Source organism: Pinus tabuliformis, chromosome 2_2, assembly GCF_031772625.1.
Source record: "Pinus tabuliformis cultivar Carrire ecotype Pingquan chromosome 2_2, CPIR1, whole genome shotgun sequence".
NCBI classification, from domain to species: Eukaryota; Viridiplantae; Streptophyta; class Pinopsida; order Pinales; family Pinaceae; genus Pinus; species Pinus tabuliformis.
The window spans coordinates 1305515735-1305532417 of NC_142300.1; the positions used below are offsets into that span (position 1 = coordinate 1305515735).

The 16683-nt window shown below is 37.6% G+C and overlaps 1 protein-coding gene across 1 annotated transcript; it reads left to right on the plus strand.

The window, feature by feature from the left end:
- Nucleotides 1-15138: 15138 nt before the first annotated feature.
- On the plus strand, nucleotides 15139-16517 carry LOC149198286 (uncharacterized). The gene is made up of 2 exons (XM_089404110.1): nucleotides 15139-15891; nucleotides 16067-16517. Exon 1 carries the CDS (start codon nucleotides 15337-15339, stop codon nucleotides 15883-15885), a length of 549 nt encoding a protein of 182 aa, XP_089260236.1. The 5' UTR covers nucleotides 15139-15336; the 3' UTR covers nucleotides 15886-15891; nucleotides 16067-16517.
- The last annotated feature ends 166 nt before the right edge of the window (nucleotides 16518-16683 follow it).

The window sequence follows — 16683 nt, forward strand, 5'->3', positions numbered from 1 at the left end:
GAAGTAGTCCGTGGTGGGCGCGGGCGCGGCAGAGGTCGGAAGGGACGAGGTAGGGGCCGAGGAAGGGGTCGTGGTCCTGGCCGGGAGGAAGGAGATAGTGCAGGGATTCCGGGACGGGGGCGAGGAAAGAGGGATATCCAGCGAAGACTGGCGGAAGCAGAGCGTGCCTATCTGCATGATACTCATCCAAAAATTCGGCAGATTGTCGACCATCTTGAGGAGGAGGCCCTGCAGGAGCAATCCGATCCGGAGATGGAGGATTGGGAGCTTTATCTCCCTGACCCCGGCCACACCAGGGGGAGAATGTCGCTGTATAAGCAGTCCCTTCATGTTTATTGGGGTCTTAAGCGTCTGCTTGCCAAGTCCATGGAACAGGTAGCAGCAGAGATGGTGGACATTGCCCAAGGCAATCTGCAAAAAGAACTGAAGAACCTCGAGTTTACTCTTATGATGCAGGATAGGAAGCTGGATAAGTTGACTCGGCTCATTCGCGTTGCAGGCATTGTCAAGGTGGATCCGGATCTTCTGCAGGAAGATAAGAAGCAGTAGCCTGTTCTTACTTTTTGCAATCTTAGTGTAGTTTTTCTAAGCATCGTTTTGATATGGCTGAACTGTAGTATTTTACTTCTTTCTCAGACACGTAGTTTACATACTTACCTTTGAAGTTTGCCTGGTTTCCCTTCGGGGCAGGTGTGGACATGGCTGAATTTAGGTGTTTTTGCTGGGTTTCCCTTCGGGGCAGGTGTGGACATGGATGTTTTTTGGTGTTTTCCCTGGTTTCCCTTCGGGGCAGGGGTCACTGTTTTTCATTGTACATAGTTTTCGCGATTTATATATTAACGAATCATACATTAGCCTACAAAAAAAAAAAAAAAAAATTCGTATGCTTTTCTCACTGCATCAAAATTATATTATATATTGTGTAATTTTTTTTTCAAAGGATATTAAATAGATGAAAGGTTGTTTGTTCTTTTCAGTTGCTTTATTATTTTATACCTGTCTCTGGTAGGACGTATCATTGATTGGTTGGACGTATTATTGATTTGTTATGAGTTTTTTTTATTTAAAAAAAAAAAAAACAAAATTTAATATTAGGAAATAAAATTTATTATTTTTAAATAATTTTTTTTTTTTATTTATTTTAAATATTATTAATTATTTTTTATTGTGTAATTATGGCAAAAATTAATTTTAATATGCTGTATCATTAATTATTATATACAAATAAACATAAATAATTTGAAAATTAATATTATTAATTACTATATACTATAAACTCAAACGGTATAAAAAATAACACTATATAAAACCTTCCTATAAACTCTGCACCTCTAATATCTGCATGGTAAAACCAAAAAAAGGAAAGCAATGCTTTGAAATATTATTTTGTGTCTTCTTGATTGGTTTCGCACATGCAAAATCAAATCTAATCAAATCTTTACTCAACAAATCTTTTGGCAATGTCCTTGCTAATGCTATTTTTTGTAAATGTGTAAACAAAACTCTCGACGGCTATTGGTGTATACCAAACGTAGCATGACATCTTCATAAATTTTGAGTTAGATTTAGATTATTTTAATATTTTTTGAACTTCGAAATGTATTCACTCTATATAGAATAAACATTGCCTTAGAAAGAATTTATTCGAGTAACAAGTTAGAAATAATTAATTCCTACTTGTCTATGGTTGTAATTCTCCATTTGAGGAGTTTGTGTAATTTCCTCATTCCAAAATATATAGAAAATATATAGCTGTGTGTAATTTTATCTTGGTATCAGAGCCTGAGGCCCTAGCCCCTCGTGGGCTTGGCCTGGCCTGGGCTCAAAGGAATAAAGAGTATATTTTGTTTTTAAGTTTTAGTGTGTCCATCGAGTAGGATCTCCACTACGAAATAGACACCACCTCGGCTGCACTAACCTGGTTCTTCTGGCTCCTCACGTCACATCCCCATGTCGAAGAAGCAATACACAAAGAGATAACCCATCTCATGGCCGTCAAATCCGAAGCCAAACTGGACGGAAATCCCGTGGTATCTTCATTCGAGGATCTGCAGTGTGTCTGCCAGTGGAAGAGCGAGATCCACTGGAGCAGTGAGCCAAACGAGCTAGGGAGTGGTGTTTTGTCTGCATCCTGACCTAGCTGCAAATCTGTGGTGATGCCAGATGCAGTCAAGGATCAGTTAGTGGATTCTGAGACTGATGTCCTCAGTGAAGTTCCGTGCAGAGCCTGAAGCCTTGGAGACCGAGATCGCTGAAGGCTAAGAAATTGCTTGAAGATGTCCTGTGGTACCTCGCGGGATCCGCAGGATCCTAGAGGATCGCTGCATAGATCGATGCATATCTCTTCCTGAAGATATGGATGTTGCTACCTGCACGTCAGGATGGCGTGATCAGTAAATGGTGTTGTCAGTTGACCTGCGGTAGCATATTCTGCCTATGTGGGCACGGATCAGTTGCAAAACCGTGCCGCTTGGGGGTCAACAACGGTGAGAAATAAAGTGAGGATTTAGCATTCAACAAGGATTTAATATCAGTACCTGCTGAAGCAACCAGTGACAATGCCACTGATTTAAACGAATGAGGAGATCATGTGTTTATTTCTGGTTCGCAGTACCCAAATGGAGTCAGGCAGCGGGGGATATTTTCTCATTTGCCCTTGCGATTTTTGTGATCGGCGAACTTTAGGTCCAGATCAGATCTTGATTGGACGGCCGCCATATCCAGCTTTTCCGACTACCATATTCTGACAAGTACTTGTATCTACCAGAACTCCTTTAATTGCAAGAAGAAGAGGAGAAGATTCTTTGAGATCCACGTCACAATAGAAGCAATAAAGCCTTCGATCGATTTAGTAGATAGCGCGACTCTGTCTCTGGATTGAGATCAATGTTTTTAAAACCGGAACCGGTGACCGGACCGGTCCACCTAATGAACCGGTTTATCGACCAGAACCGGTCTAACCGGGACTAGTTTGGTCTAAACGAACCGGTTTTAAAAAAAATACATTAAATAATTAATTTTTAATGAAACAAAACTATTTTTAAGATGTAAAACCATGATTCCAAGCCAATAGAGACAAAATATGCAAAGTTTGCTCATTTATATGCCATGTAAAGGTGAATATATCAAAATGGCACCGAGTACAATACATATCATCGACAAAATAGCAAAATACATAAGAAATGAGGCTCTAAATGGCCTACAAAGTCCAAAAACAATGCTGCAAGCTATGAGGCCATTGGCCTACTACAAGTCTACAGTGTACACATGATCAATCATCAAGTCCATCACCACTACTAGACACATGATCATCATCAGGAGCTACATAGACATCATCTGGTTCAGAGTCTGAGGATGCCTCAGCCTGATCTGCAACCTCAGTATCAATGCCACCAATGACAATAGAAGTGGACCTAATGGAAGCACGAGTTTGTCGACCTGCACGACCAGTGCCTTCCATTGGTTCTGTTATCACTTAGAACTAAAATTGATATATGTAAATTTTCATCCTAGCCCGATGACAAAGGTCAGTGCTAGTCTTTTTTTGTTTTAATTTTCTTCCCTTAGAATCTGAAGTTTTGAAGAGTTTTTGAGTCAAGTTATTCTCAGCTCCCATTGGTTCCCCTCCATCTACCATTGTTTTATAGCCACCTGTTATCTTATGTCAGTCACCGTGCCTTTTTGTAATTTCGCAGCGCAATCCCAATTAGGCAGTTTCACAGTGCAATCCCAATTAGGCAATTTCGCAGCGCATCATTCAAATTTAAACTGACAGCGCTACGAAATCATGGATTCGTACATTTCGCAGCGAATCTTTCCCGAAATGTCAAGTCCGTTAGGTGATTCATAGGCCGTGTCTTCTCATGTCAGCTCATGTACCCCTCTTATCACATTTCACCACTCATTGCCACTACCACAACCACTAGATCTGTTGATACGCACGAATCATCATTTCCAAGAAAGACCACCGTGCATAAATCTTAATGATGGTCGTAAGTCTTGCATGAATGACAAATCTGCAAGATTACAACTTGAAAGATTTTAAGCGGCAAAATTTAAAATTCAACTACAAAGATAATCAAGTGAGGCTGATAATCAAGCGAGGTTGAATGCAAATAGAAGCTGAATCACAATTCCAACCGGAGCTAGTAGTCATTGTTTGCGAAGATTTGGAAGAATCAATGGAGAAAAAGGAGCACAGATCCGGCAAATGTCTAAGGACTGAGCCTGAACGCTTAGATATAACGATGAGAAATAAAGAGGTGGAGAAAGCATTTAAAAAGGCCGGGTGCTGGAATTTTTGTAAAAAGTTACAAGGAGGACACGCACAGGTAACTAAAGAATTTGCACTTAACTTCACAGGCTTGAATTCAAAAGTAGCCATGATAGAATTGCAGGTTTCGCCAGAAGTGATATCTACTGTGACAGAGATCCCACGAGGACAAGAGCAATGGTTAAAAAACTTCAAATTTGACATGAATCCTTGCAAGGAGTTTTTGAAGGATGAATTTGTAAATGAATATTTAAGTAAGGCAGTGCCCAGGAGTTATGTCAAAGAATATTATGCTCATTTACTCACCTGCATACAGAAATATATGACTTGTGAAGGAAGGTATAACAAGGTTTACTCTTACCATTTTAAACTCCTTTTGCATTTCACCGGGAAGGTCTCCATAGACTTACCTTTTTATCTTTTCCGTAGTTTGAGTAAGATGTGTGATAAGGTACAGCTGAGGAAAGAGGATTGTGAAACCTCTTTGTTTCATCATGGTTTGATCAAACTACTGGTTTTAGATGGGCTCCAAAAGGTAGACAGAGATTGGAATTCATTCATTTTTATGGCTGGCTTCAAAAGCCAGACTGGCCTCACTCCTCTACCTGCTAGAGATTTTACAATAGCTGAGCTCCAAACAGAAGCAAGAGCTAAAAGAGTTCCAAATTCACAAGTAAGAAAACAAGTGAAGCCACTCATCATCCAAGGTCAGCCTCAGCAATCAACTAAGGAAAAAGCTCATGGTAAAAATACTGTACCTGAAACAAGCACATCTGAAGTAGTCTTAAGGATAAGAACAAGAAGCCAGATGAATAAGGAAAAAGGTAAAGCTATAGCAGTCGAAGAAAGTCCAGTGTCCAAGGGAAGTTTAAATGACTTATCATAGGCTATTGACTTTGAGCAGTCTCTACCAGTTCAAATTGAGTTGATACAGTCAGAACAAGAAAGCACCAAGAAAGCCAAGGCCTCAAAAAGGCTTAAATTTGATGAGCGAGCTGAAGAGTTTGTTTTTAAACCTAGAAGACCTATGACAAGGAGATTCCAACAAGTACAGGAAGCACTGCCAAGAACAGAGGAAACAGGGGAAGGGACACAACGTTGGCAAAAGAAAAACACAGGCAAAACAGTCATTACATCTAAAGAAGATAATATAGCAGACCTGAAGAGCCAATTAGAATCAGCGAAACATGAGATTGCCAAATTGAAGAAAGCTGCTAGAAGACATGCAGTCATACAAGCAAACTATTATAGAATTAAAACTCTATGGGAAGAGAATGCAACTGTAGAAGTGGTTGATTGCAATACACAATCTCACACCTGGACAGTACCAGCAATCAAAGAAGCCAAGTACATCAGAATGATCAATATGCAACTGAGAGCTGGGAATAAGGTTATGAAGAAAAAAATTAAAGATCTGAAGGCATAACTAAGCCAGCTTAAAGGACTTGCTAAATGAGTTTTCATTTCAAGTAAGATTTTGTTTCAAAATTTTGATAAGTTTGCTTGATCTTATCTTTCTGAAGAAATCTAAATCCCTATTCGGCCTTTGGAAAATCTAAAGAAGTTTTTGGCAATCAAGCACTCGGTTAATAAAGGTCTCAGGTTAAAAACAAGTTGTTTTAAATAACTCAGCAGTTTCGTAGCGCGCTACGAAACTGCTGAAAGTGATGATTTCAACATAAATCAAGCAGTTTTGAAGTTGAAGCGGGAAAATTTTGAAGGACAGTTGTGTACAATGAGAACACCTGAAGTTACAACAGCCAATCAGACTAGCACAAGTGGAAATAAATAGTTTGAATCAAAAAGTGGCATTTTGTCATATCATAAGGAAATTGAAGCATGTATCAGACAGCTTGAATACGTTTTCCTTTTTGTTTTCGAAACAGTGGATGACACATCATCAAATCAGGTTTCATAACAGCGGACAGCACATCAAAACGTGGCCACCGTCATATTTTGAGGGACAACAATTAAAAAACCGACTTATGAAGATTGGAAGATCATAAAGCCGAGAAGAAAGGATAGTCTCCTAATTTTTCTGGACAATAAAGAAGATACAACATCCAAGGTCAACATGGAGCATTAAACACCCATCTCAGCCAAACTGAAAGAGAACCAGATGTCATAGAAAGGAATCATCTTAATTATAGCCATCATGCATGTAATATGGAGTTAGAGTCATAGTTGATTTAGATCTCTAAAAACTCCAGTCAACACTTTGTTGTATTTATTAAGTAGTTAAAGTTTAAGAGTTGTCAGTAATAGAAGTAGTTTTCGAATTCCCCTCATGCTGGAGGAGGAATCTCGATCAGTTAGAATAAGAGCTCTATATATAGCTGAAACAACAATGTAATCAAGGTTGGAAATTTTATGGAAAAGCTTGTATTTGGCCTATGTAAGACTCATTTTCAGTAATACATGCTTGACTTTACTTCTCAGGATTCATGAAGGATTTTTTATGTTCAGAATATGTGAGGTTGTCCTTTTCTTAATTCTTACTGTGGTATGGATGTATAATCACTCAGAATTCACTGAATGTGCTCTGACTTCCTGTATACATTTATAAACTGTGTGGTCCCATATGAGTTTATGTTCTGAATGTTTAAATGCTGAATGCCCTGACTTCCATGTAAGGTTGAGTTCATTGTTATATTGAGGTGTTGTTGACTCCATAAGCCCAATGGATTGTTGTTTAATGTGTTTACACCATTCATACTTTTCACAGTTGTTCTATAAGAGTTAGCCATCTTATCTTTAATCAAAATCATTAATCCATCAAGAGAGAGCCCTCTCAGGTTGAGGAGGCTAAGCCTTAGCCTAAAGTCGGTTTGAAATAGTTACTTAGAGTCAACCTGACCAGCAGCCTATCAGGATCTAATTTTGAGATAACAGGTTCCTTGTCTTTCCTTGACGCTGCTACTGATCCTGGTTCTGATGCCGCCAAATCATCTGCCTCATCCCCCGCTAAAGCCATGTCGATATCAAAATCAGCCTCAAACACAGGATCTTCAGTCTCCTCCACCCATTCTGATGTTGGATCAATATCGTCCAACACAATGGGATCTAGATCAGGTGATTTGCTCATCATTTGGTTCCTCCTCAGTCGAAGGTTGTATTGCACAAAAACAAGATCATTTAACTGTTTTTGTTCCAAACAGTTTCTCTTCTTCGTGTGTATGCGCTCAAAAACAGACCAATTGTGCTCACAACCTGAAGCACTACAAGTTTGATTGAGGACTCTAATTGCAAACCTTTGCAATTGAGGACACTGGCCACCAAATGACTCCCACCAATGTGCTGCAAAGAAAAAGACATTAATTAGTAACTTAGTTTATAATTTGAATTGTAAAGATTCAAGAACGTAAACAATTTTAACTTGAAATGAAAAACAAAATGGAAATTGGAATTGCTTACCTGGTTGGTCCACATCTCTTGCCATCTTTGCCAAGTTTTTGCCAAAAGTACCACTTGCCATATTGAAAATAGTAAGCTGTCTATGTATTTCCAACTGGTCTACATGGCTAGGGACCATGCGCTCCAAGCAATCAATCAATCCAGCTCTGACCTCCCCATCATGCTGATCTCCTAGCCGATTTTTATAGTGATACCTTGGGTTCAAAAAATACCCGGCTGCATGTATAGGACGATGGAGTTGATTGTTCCATCTGTTATCAATGATCTCCCATATACGGCCATATTTAGCTAACCTGTCCTTGTAAGTTGCCCGTATCTGCTCCTTTGCCTAATCCATAGCTTCATAAATGTAGCCCATGGCCAATCTTTCCCCATCCACCAACCTTAGCACCTTAACAATGGGCTCGGTAATTTTCACAAGCTCTACAGACCTTTTCCAAAAATAAGTGTCTAACACTTTCTTTTTGGTGTCTTTTCCATCTGGTCTACGAGCCCACCAAGATTCAGACCATTCATCAGAGGAAAACATTTTCTGCAAGTTTTTATGTTGACCATTGAGACATTGCAACGTGAGGAAGTGAGTTGCAAATCTCGTAATTGCAGGCCTAACAAGCTCTTTGCCTCCAGTGTGTTTCCTCATTAGGTTCAATACCCATGAGTGGTTGTAAATGTATTTTGTAATGCACTTGGCATGCTCTACAGTGTTTTTTACCCACTCCACTTTGCCTATATCCTCAAGCATGAGGTCTATGCAATGTGCAGCACATGGAGTCCAAAATATGGTCTTATATTTGGCCTCAACCATCTTTCCAGCAAGAACATAGTTTGAGGCATTATCAGTGATGACCTGCACAACATGCTGCTCCCCAACTTCCTGAATAACATTATCCAAAAGCTCAAATAGAAGGATTGCATCCTTTACCTTATCAGATGCATCAACTGATTTCAAAAACATGGTTCCTTGAGGGCAAGAAACAAGGAAATTAATGATAGTGCGGTTCTTTCCATTGGACCATCCATCTGACATAATGGAACAACCTGTTTTGAGCCATGAATCTTTAAAATCAACCAAATACTCATCAATGGAAGATATCTCTTTTTGCAAAAGAGCTCCCCTCAAGTCATGCATACTAGGGCCTTTGAAGCCCTTTCCTGCAGCTATAACAGAGTCCCACATAGCTTGGTAATAAGGTGAGCGAGCAGCATTAAATGGGATATCTGAATCATACCACCATCTAGCAATGTATTGGTGAGAAGTTTCTTTGCATTGTCTTTTCCAATGTTGATCCAAAGTGGGTTGAGAACTTGGCTGGGAGGAAGTGGGATTAGAAGAGGCAATGTTGGCAGAAGATGAGAAATAACTTTGGATGTTTGTTCTCTTTGTTCCTTTTGATGGTTGGCCAATAGAAGGATGAACATAGTGAAAGGGGTCATTGGTGGAAGGGATAGAAGTGGAGTCTTGAATCTCATAATCATCATACCCACTCTCTTTCATGGCTTCAACTAATTCCCTCTTCCTTGCAATGTCATCTTGGATGGCCTTCTCCCTAGCCTTATCCTCATAAAAATTTTCAAGCTTGGAAATGTATTCTGCCCTAATAGGACCTAACAGTGCATTTGGTGCATCACATGGCTTTACTTGGCCTCTTATCCCAACCAAGTGTTGTTTCAACCTAAGAATACCCCCACCTCCAATAGATTTATGGCATAATTTGCATATCATTTTTCCATCAATTACATCACAATGAACCCATGCACTGTCCTTTCCTTTTGGAGCCATGTTTGCTTGAAATAATAACAATTTGCAAAGAAATCTGCCATTAAAAAAAGAATTGCAGCTAAGCAAAATGGAAAACCAAAGATAAATGTAGGAAAACAAATGCACATGCAAGGCTCAAGCTACAAAATTTGATAGCATAGAGCTAGAGAGTTTATAGCATACATGATAGATCATAGAAGTGAGAAGTTTATAACACATCAAAAAAAAAAATCATGGACAACAGATTCAAATGAGGAATTATCAAGTGCAAATCCTTATCTGGAAATGCAAACTAGCTCCCTTAGCCTCCTCTTGAAGATGGCAACTCCACTGACAGCTACACACTATCTCCAAAATAGCTCCAACTCCAACTCCAAGATGACTACTTCAGAAAAAACTCCACACTCTCCAAGCTCACAAACAAACTCACAAACACTCCAAATCAGTTGTGTGAGACAAATGAGAGTGAGAGGGGTCTCTTATAGCTTGGAGAGGGTGTTTTTGGAGGGAAAATACCTTTACCTCCCCCCCAAAACCCCTAAACCACAAACCACCAACGCTTTTTTTCATGAATCGGTGGGCATGCCATAAACCGGCCGGTTTAGGACGGAACCGGCCGGTTTGATACAAACCGGCCGGTTCCGTCCTAAACCGGCCGGTTTTCACCGGTTAGGGCCTCAAATATGGCGAAATGCAAGGTTGGACCGGGTTTTTTGGCTGATTCGTACCGGCCACCTATCTAACCGGCCGGTTTGACCGGTTACCGGTTTTTCAAAACGGTTTTAAAAAAATTGATTGAGATCATGTTTTTTTTTTCATTTGGGCGAGAAGCAGTGGATCAATGGAGATAATTCGGCACACAGTGTTGGGATCTGCCAAGAAAAATCGTGGAGGAGTCGAGATCAGCGTGGATATACGCAATGGAAGCGTGGATCTGACCGCTGAAGCAAAGGAGGTTCTCTCAATCTTTATTCTTCTCCTTTAACTCAATATTTATTCTACTCTGTTAACTCTTCTCTGTGAGAAATTTGTCGTGTGTAATTGATGGCGGAAAAAGTGTTCCCATCGAATAATATGGGCATCTATAACTTGAATGGCGCATACACGAAGGATCATGTGCTATGCAGGATCATGCCCTTTCCATCGATCCGTCTAAGGAAGAATAACGTAGTGCAATGATCTGGTCATCTGGGCATGGAAGAAGAACATATTCTAATAGGAAAATGTGATGTTTTCTCAGCAATTGCATCCTCTTTACATTTGTATTGAGAAGAGAATATAGACAAAAACGCAGTGCTCCCAAGCATGATATCATGTAAAATAGAATTATTTTTCTATTGCTTAAATTTTTTAGAAAGTGTTATGTCGGTGATGTAATTCTGGTTAAAAGAATATAGTGGCATTTAGTTTGGCCAACTATTGTCACACATTTGTGTCTGTGTTGGAATTGGCCATTCCAACAATAGACAAATTTATTTGCAGGAATGCTTAGCAACCAGATATAATGAAGACATGACAGTGAAGATGACATTAAAGGAGCTGCATGAGAGGTTGGAAGATGATGGACAATCGAGTTTGTGTGAATTATTGTGATTTTATGGAATAGACTCCCTAGCATGTTATAAACAAGTCCAGTTGTTGTAATGGTCATTGTATGTACCCAGAAACTCCAAAATGTTGAATGAAATGTAAGCCTTTTAAAGGTATTTGAAAGTTCGTGGTGATCTTAAAACCACTTTGTAATGGATTGCCTGTGTGGCTGGTTGGTGGTGAGCCAGAAACCATCCATAGAGCCTTAGTGGCTACAGAATTTGCCCAAAGGTGGCACATTTAAGTTCCAGATTTGCCCGGTGGTGGTAGTTCGGACTTGCCCGGAGGTGGCACATTTAAGTTCTGGATTTGCTCGGTGGTGGCAGATCGGACTTGCCCGGTGGTGGCAGAGCCTTAGTGGCTACAGGATTTGCCTAGTGGTGGCAGATCGGACTTGCCCGGTGGTGGCAGAGCCTTAGTGGCTACAGGATTTGCCTGGTGGTGGAAGATCGGACTTGCCCGGTGGTGGCATATTGCCTGAGTGGCTAACGTGTACACGGGAGCTTTGTGCTCGTAGGAGCAGGTGGACTCTAGTAACACTTGGCTCACGGTCTCAGATATTGGTGTGTCTGAGCATAAGATGGTTGGTGCACTTTTCTATATGACAGTTGCGTCGAAAGACGCAATTAGCGCAACTGTTTGCGATTGTTATTTGGACATGAATATTTGGCTTAGAAAGGCACTGATCTCTCTTTGTTTTTGGAAGTTCTGCACATGCAATCTGCCCAATGGTGGTGGATTTGTAGGTACATATATGCAGTGATAATGGTCGACAGAATCATGTATGCACAAGGACTAGCAGCTGCAGTGGTTGGTACCCATACATTCCCGTGGATGGTTGCTCTTTTATGGACGTCGACATATTTTTTGTTATACCACAACCAGACTTTGTGAATCGCTATCATGACAAGTAGTCATTAAGGGGGGGACTTAGAAATAATTAATTCCTACTTGTCTATGGTTGTAATTCTCCATTTGAGGAGTTTGTTCCTACATAATAGGAATTTAGTTTCTCCTAGTTTAGTGTGTGGTTGAGAGAATCTCTCAACCACACTAGTGTACATCCAAGATAGAATTCCTATCTTGAGACTATTGATTGTATAAATATGTGTGTAATTTCCTCATTCAAAAATATATAGAAAATATATTGCTATGTGTAATTTTATCTTAACACTAGTGTAAATTTTAGGATATAAAGTATCACATTAGATTTAAATTTAAATTTTCGAAAAATTGAAAAATTGTATAAATAAAATTGAGTGTTTTTTGTTTTTGTTTGTTCAGTGATAAATATTTGATTATATGATAAGTTGGAGAGTACATTGGAATATAGAGAGCATTACATTAAATCTTGCATGTAATATTTTGTATGTGATTTAATATGCAGAGCTTTAAAGTGGATTTTAGAGTGCATATTTTAATGTAGAGAGTATTAACTGTTTAGTTGGATATACAAATTATTATTATTCTCTTTTTGCAAAGTATAGCAGTAGTTTTTGGCTTGATATTGTTTTGTTATTTGATATGATATATTTTTAGTTAATTTACTATTAGTTTTATTTTTACTAAAACAAGTGTAGATTTATCTAACTTTGGAACAAACATAAGCCAAGAGGGATCAAATTTCTTCAGGTGCAAACTTCTTTTAGAGTGCAAAATACAATGTGTAATTTTTCATTGTTTAAATTGTATTTTTGAATGCTATATAGAGTACAACTTAAACTTGTAAGTCCAAAAAATCTTTGTTGGATTTCGATAAAAAAACATATACCTAAAAAATGATCGAATTATAAAATACTCAGACCATTTCAAATGTTTTAACCATAATTTTTATTTTTATTTTCAATAGCTTTATATGATCTATAATTTTTTTTTTTTAAACAATATTTAATATATACATATTTGAAATTAAAATATTTACATAACATGTCTATCGAGACATTTTATCGACGCATATTAAAATGGTTTTTTATTATTAATATAATTTTAAGTATAAGCCACATTGAATATTTTATTATATACAACTTTAAAATATTTTCTTTTAACATTTTTTTATATATAGACATATATGAAGTTCATATCCACATGAATTAGTTAACATTGCTTGCCTATTTAGAAAATAGGTTATTTTTATTTTATTATCAAGCTTTTCTATTTAGAAAATAAGTTGTTTTTATTTTAAGAGTGATATGTGTCAATTCCATGTTGATCATGGACAAAATTACATATCTCCCTCATACTGGTCTATAGAATAAGCCTCTAGGTTAAAAAATTAAAGTTTATCCCAAGTTTAACATGAAAATTATTATTTTAAATAAAAATTAATAGTGTGTGTATGTAAGTAGAGAATTGAGACACTCATCGGATAAAGTGGACAATTAGTGCAGTAAAAGTTTGTAAGCCTAGGTAAACCTCATGGGGAAATGAAGAATTATAAAAGGAATAATATTTTTTATTAATATATTAAAAAATTTAATTGATATTAAAATAAAGGTTGCACACAAACCATGTGTAAAGCACAACATAGATAGAAATGGACAAATAAGGTTAATATTCATTTATGAATTGCTTCATCTATGAACATTTATGAGTGGTACCATAGCAATATAAAGCCTTAAAGATAATAATAAACAAAACACTTTAGTATAGTTCAATTTTGAACAAAATTTATTTGTGTTACGTAATTTAAATTCATGAAAAAACTCAAATTTTGTATTTAAATGAAAATTCATAAAATAGGGCAAAGGGAAAATAATTAACAATTTGTTATCAAAATCTTTAAAATTTACAAATTGTGTAACTTGCTCTAGAACCATTCATTCAAAAAGAATTCAAATTTAATGTAAAATTATTTAACTTTATAAGTAAAAGCTCTACATGGAGGAGAGATATTGTATGTTTCATAAGTCAAATTAATATCCGGATAAATGGTAGAATTTGTTAGTGAAATTGCCATTCATGGCTTATTTTGGTCATCAAATGATATTTTTTTTATTAACAAGCCTTTATAAGTTATAAAATAATATTCCTAAATAATTATTTCTAATCTTAAAAAAATATAGGATATCATTGTAGATTTAAACTCGGTATTATTAATTATAGCTAAAAATTTTTTCTAATCTCTTGTTTTTCAATTTTACCTCTTTTGCTTCTAGTTTTGGCTTGATGTTTCTGCATCCACTTATATGGGCTTCCATTTTGCCAAATTTTCATAACTTTTTTACATTAATTTAATTATATTTAAACTAAACTACAAGTACTTACTCACTACTATATAACTTATTTACAATAAACTTACTCAAAAATCAACCTCAATATTAAATAAATTTTTAAACCAACATAAATGTGTCATCACTTTCAGATATCCATGGTTATTTGGAAAACAAGCAGTGGAGACCCACTGACTTATTAATATTTATTAATATAAATGTGTGGCCTTAGTTTAACCATAGTGTTTTTTTGCCTTGAAAATCATGGAAATTCTGGCCATATTTTGATAAAATCCAACATAAAATTTTTTAAGTCCAAGTTAAAGCTGTCAAATTTCAATATTTTGAGTGCCCTAGAAATTTTTAATGGTGCTTAATCCATTTCAAGCATAAAAACAAAATTTAAACACTGCTACTACAAGATATTTTGAAATTATTTTACCTAAATTCCAACCACTTTGAAACTATGTAGACAATTGCTCAGCCTCGATAGACGACTCCATAATGTGTGTGTCGACATCATCACTTTCGGATATCGATGGTTCTTTGGAAAGCAAAGAGTGGAGACCGTGACGACTCACTGACGTCCTTATACATATATTGGAAGTCACTCTAAACCTGTGGAATATCTAAAATAAATTATCATCGTCTTCTTGGATCCTTTTCTTGATTCGTTGAATCCCACATTATGATTAACGTCAACTCAGTTGGATCCCACTCAAACGTCCCGTCGAAAGACAACTCGCTCACACAATAACGACAAAAAGGAAAAGATAAGGTTGCACCTTGGAAGAGACGGCGTAACTTCCACGATAAATCTCATCCAAAGTGGCCTACAGAACATCAGAGGAAAAGCCCAGCCAGTTGTGTAAATCAGGCAGCACAATCGACATGCCGTGGTCCCCGAATGATCGGCAATTCCAAGGTTTTGGTTAAACCTCTTAAACCCATTCTGGTTTGCCCACCAGCCCTAAAGCCCGGCTCGTGGTTTCTCTGGGTTCGGTGAATACCCTCCTCTATATATATACATTAATATTTTCAAAGTTTCCAGTATTCTGTTGCATATAATTTTTTATATCTGAATTCAAGACATGGGGAGCTGCATTTCTTCAAATGTCACTTCTTCTGTGACCTCTACTGCAAAACTCATATTGATGGATGGGAACATCCAGGAGTTCTCTGAAGAGTTGAAAAGCCATGAAATTCTGCGACAATATTCGGGCCACTTCATCTGTAACTCAGATGGCCTTTATGTCGGTCAAAAAATCTCCCAGATTCTAGGCGATGATGATCGATTGCAAATTGGGCAGCTCTACTTTCTTCTCCCTCTGCGGAAGTTACAGTTTTCGTTGACAGAATCAGACATTGCTTCTCTTCTCTTCAAGATTAACGCTGCGCTATCAAAAGACAAGAAGGCGGCGACTAAGAAATCAAAATTATCATGTGGGTTTGGTAAAGCTAAAGCGCAAGTGCGGCCGTTGTTCGATATTCATAGCCAACATGATGAATGTGGAAAGGAATACCACTATTCCCCCGTTTGCTGTATGTCCAGGCGCCGGAATGTGGCAACCTCAAATCCAAGGAGTAGAGGGCGAACCCCATACCAAGCCAAGTTGGAGACGATTGCTGAGACTCCGTGATCGATGGTACTAGTGGTTTTCCTACGACTAACATTCATAAATCAACAAAAGAGCAATGGTCTGGTTTACATATCTACTTCATTTACAGCCATAGTTTCAGCTTCTTAATGATTGGGGGTGCATTGTTATGGTGGGAAATGAATATAAGAGTGACATGTAAATATCTATGACTATATTGTAGAATGTCACAAAAGTTTTGGAGGAAATCACGGTTTCACCTTGCAACGCTGTTGCATTGGAATTTGGATAGCCTTCACATACAGGTGGGAGCCAACGGGAATAAAAGAACTCCAAGAAAGCCAGTCTGGAAAGTTGATTGCGCGCAAGAATCAATGATTGAAGTTCTTGAGGCTGTAAATTGCAACATAGTTTTGCACAATAATGTGATTCCATGCGCATGTTTTGCACTATCCAGCACAGCCACATGCCTCTCAATTTAAGGGAAAATTTTGTGACTATCAAGAGAGTTGCAAAGTGCAGGAACAAACGTCAACAGCGCTGACGATGCCAATAGCTGAAGTAGGAACAAAATTGACTACCTGATTTGAATGAAAAATGAGTAGTTACTGAAAATGTAAAGCCACTTTGCCTGGCGTTTTCTAAGGATGTTACAAATTTGCTTGGAAATTTTATTCCGGTAGAAATCTGGTTTTTCTAAAAATTTCGATCATTGGAGTCTTTGAATATTTTTTTGATGGTGGAAATGGATACAGAAAAGTTGTACAAAATGTGAGAACTTAGTTTGTTCCAAAATTATCAATTATGGTTTGGATATGTCCTTTTAGGTTTAGATATACC

Coding starts and splice junctions, on each gene's coding strand:
- LOC149198286 (XM_089404110.1), top strand. CDS start 15,337: ATGGGGAGCTGCATTTCTTCAAATGTCACTTCTTCTGTGACCTCTACT.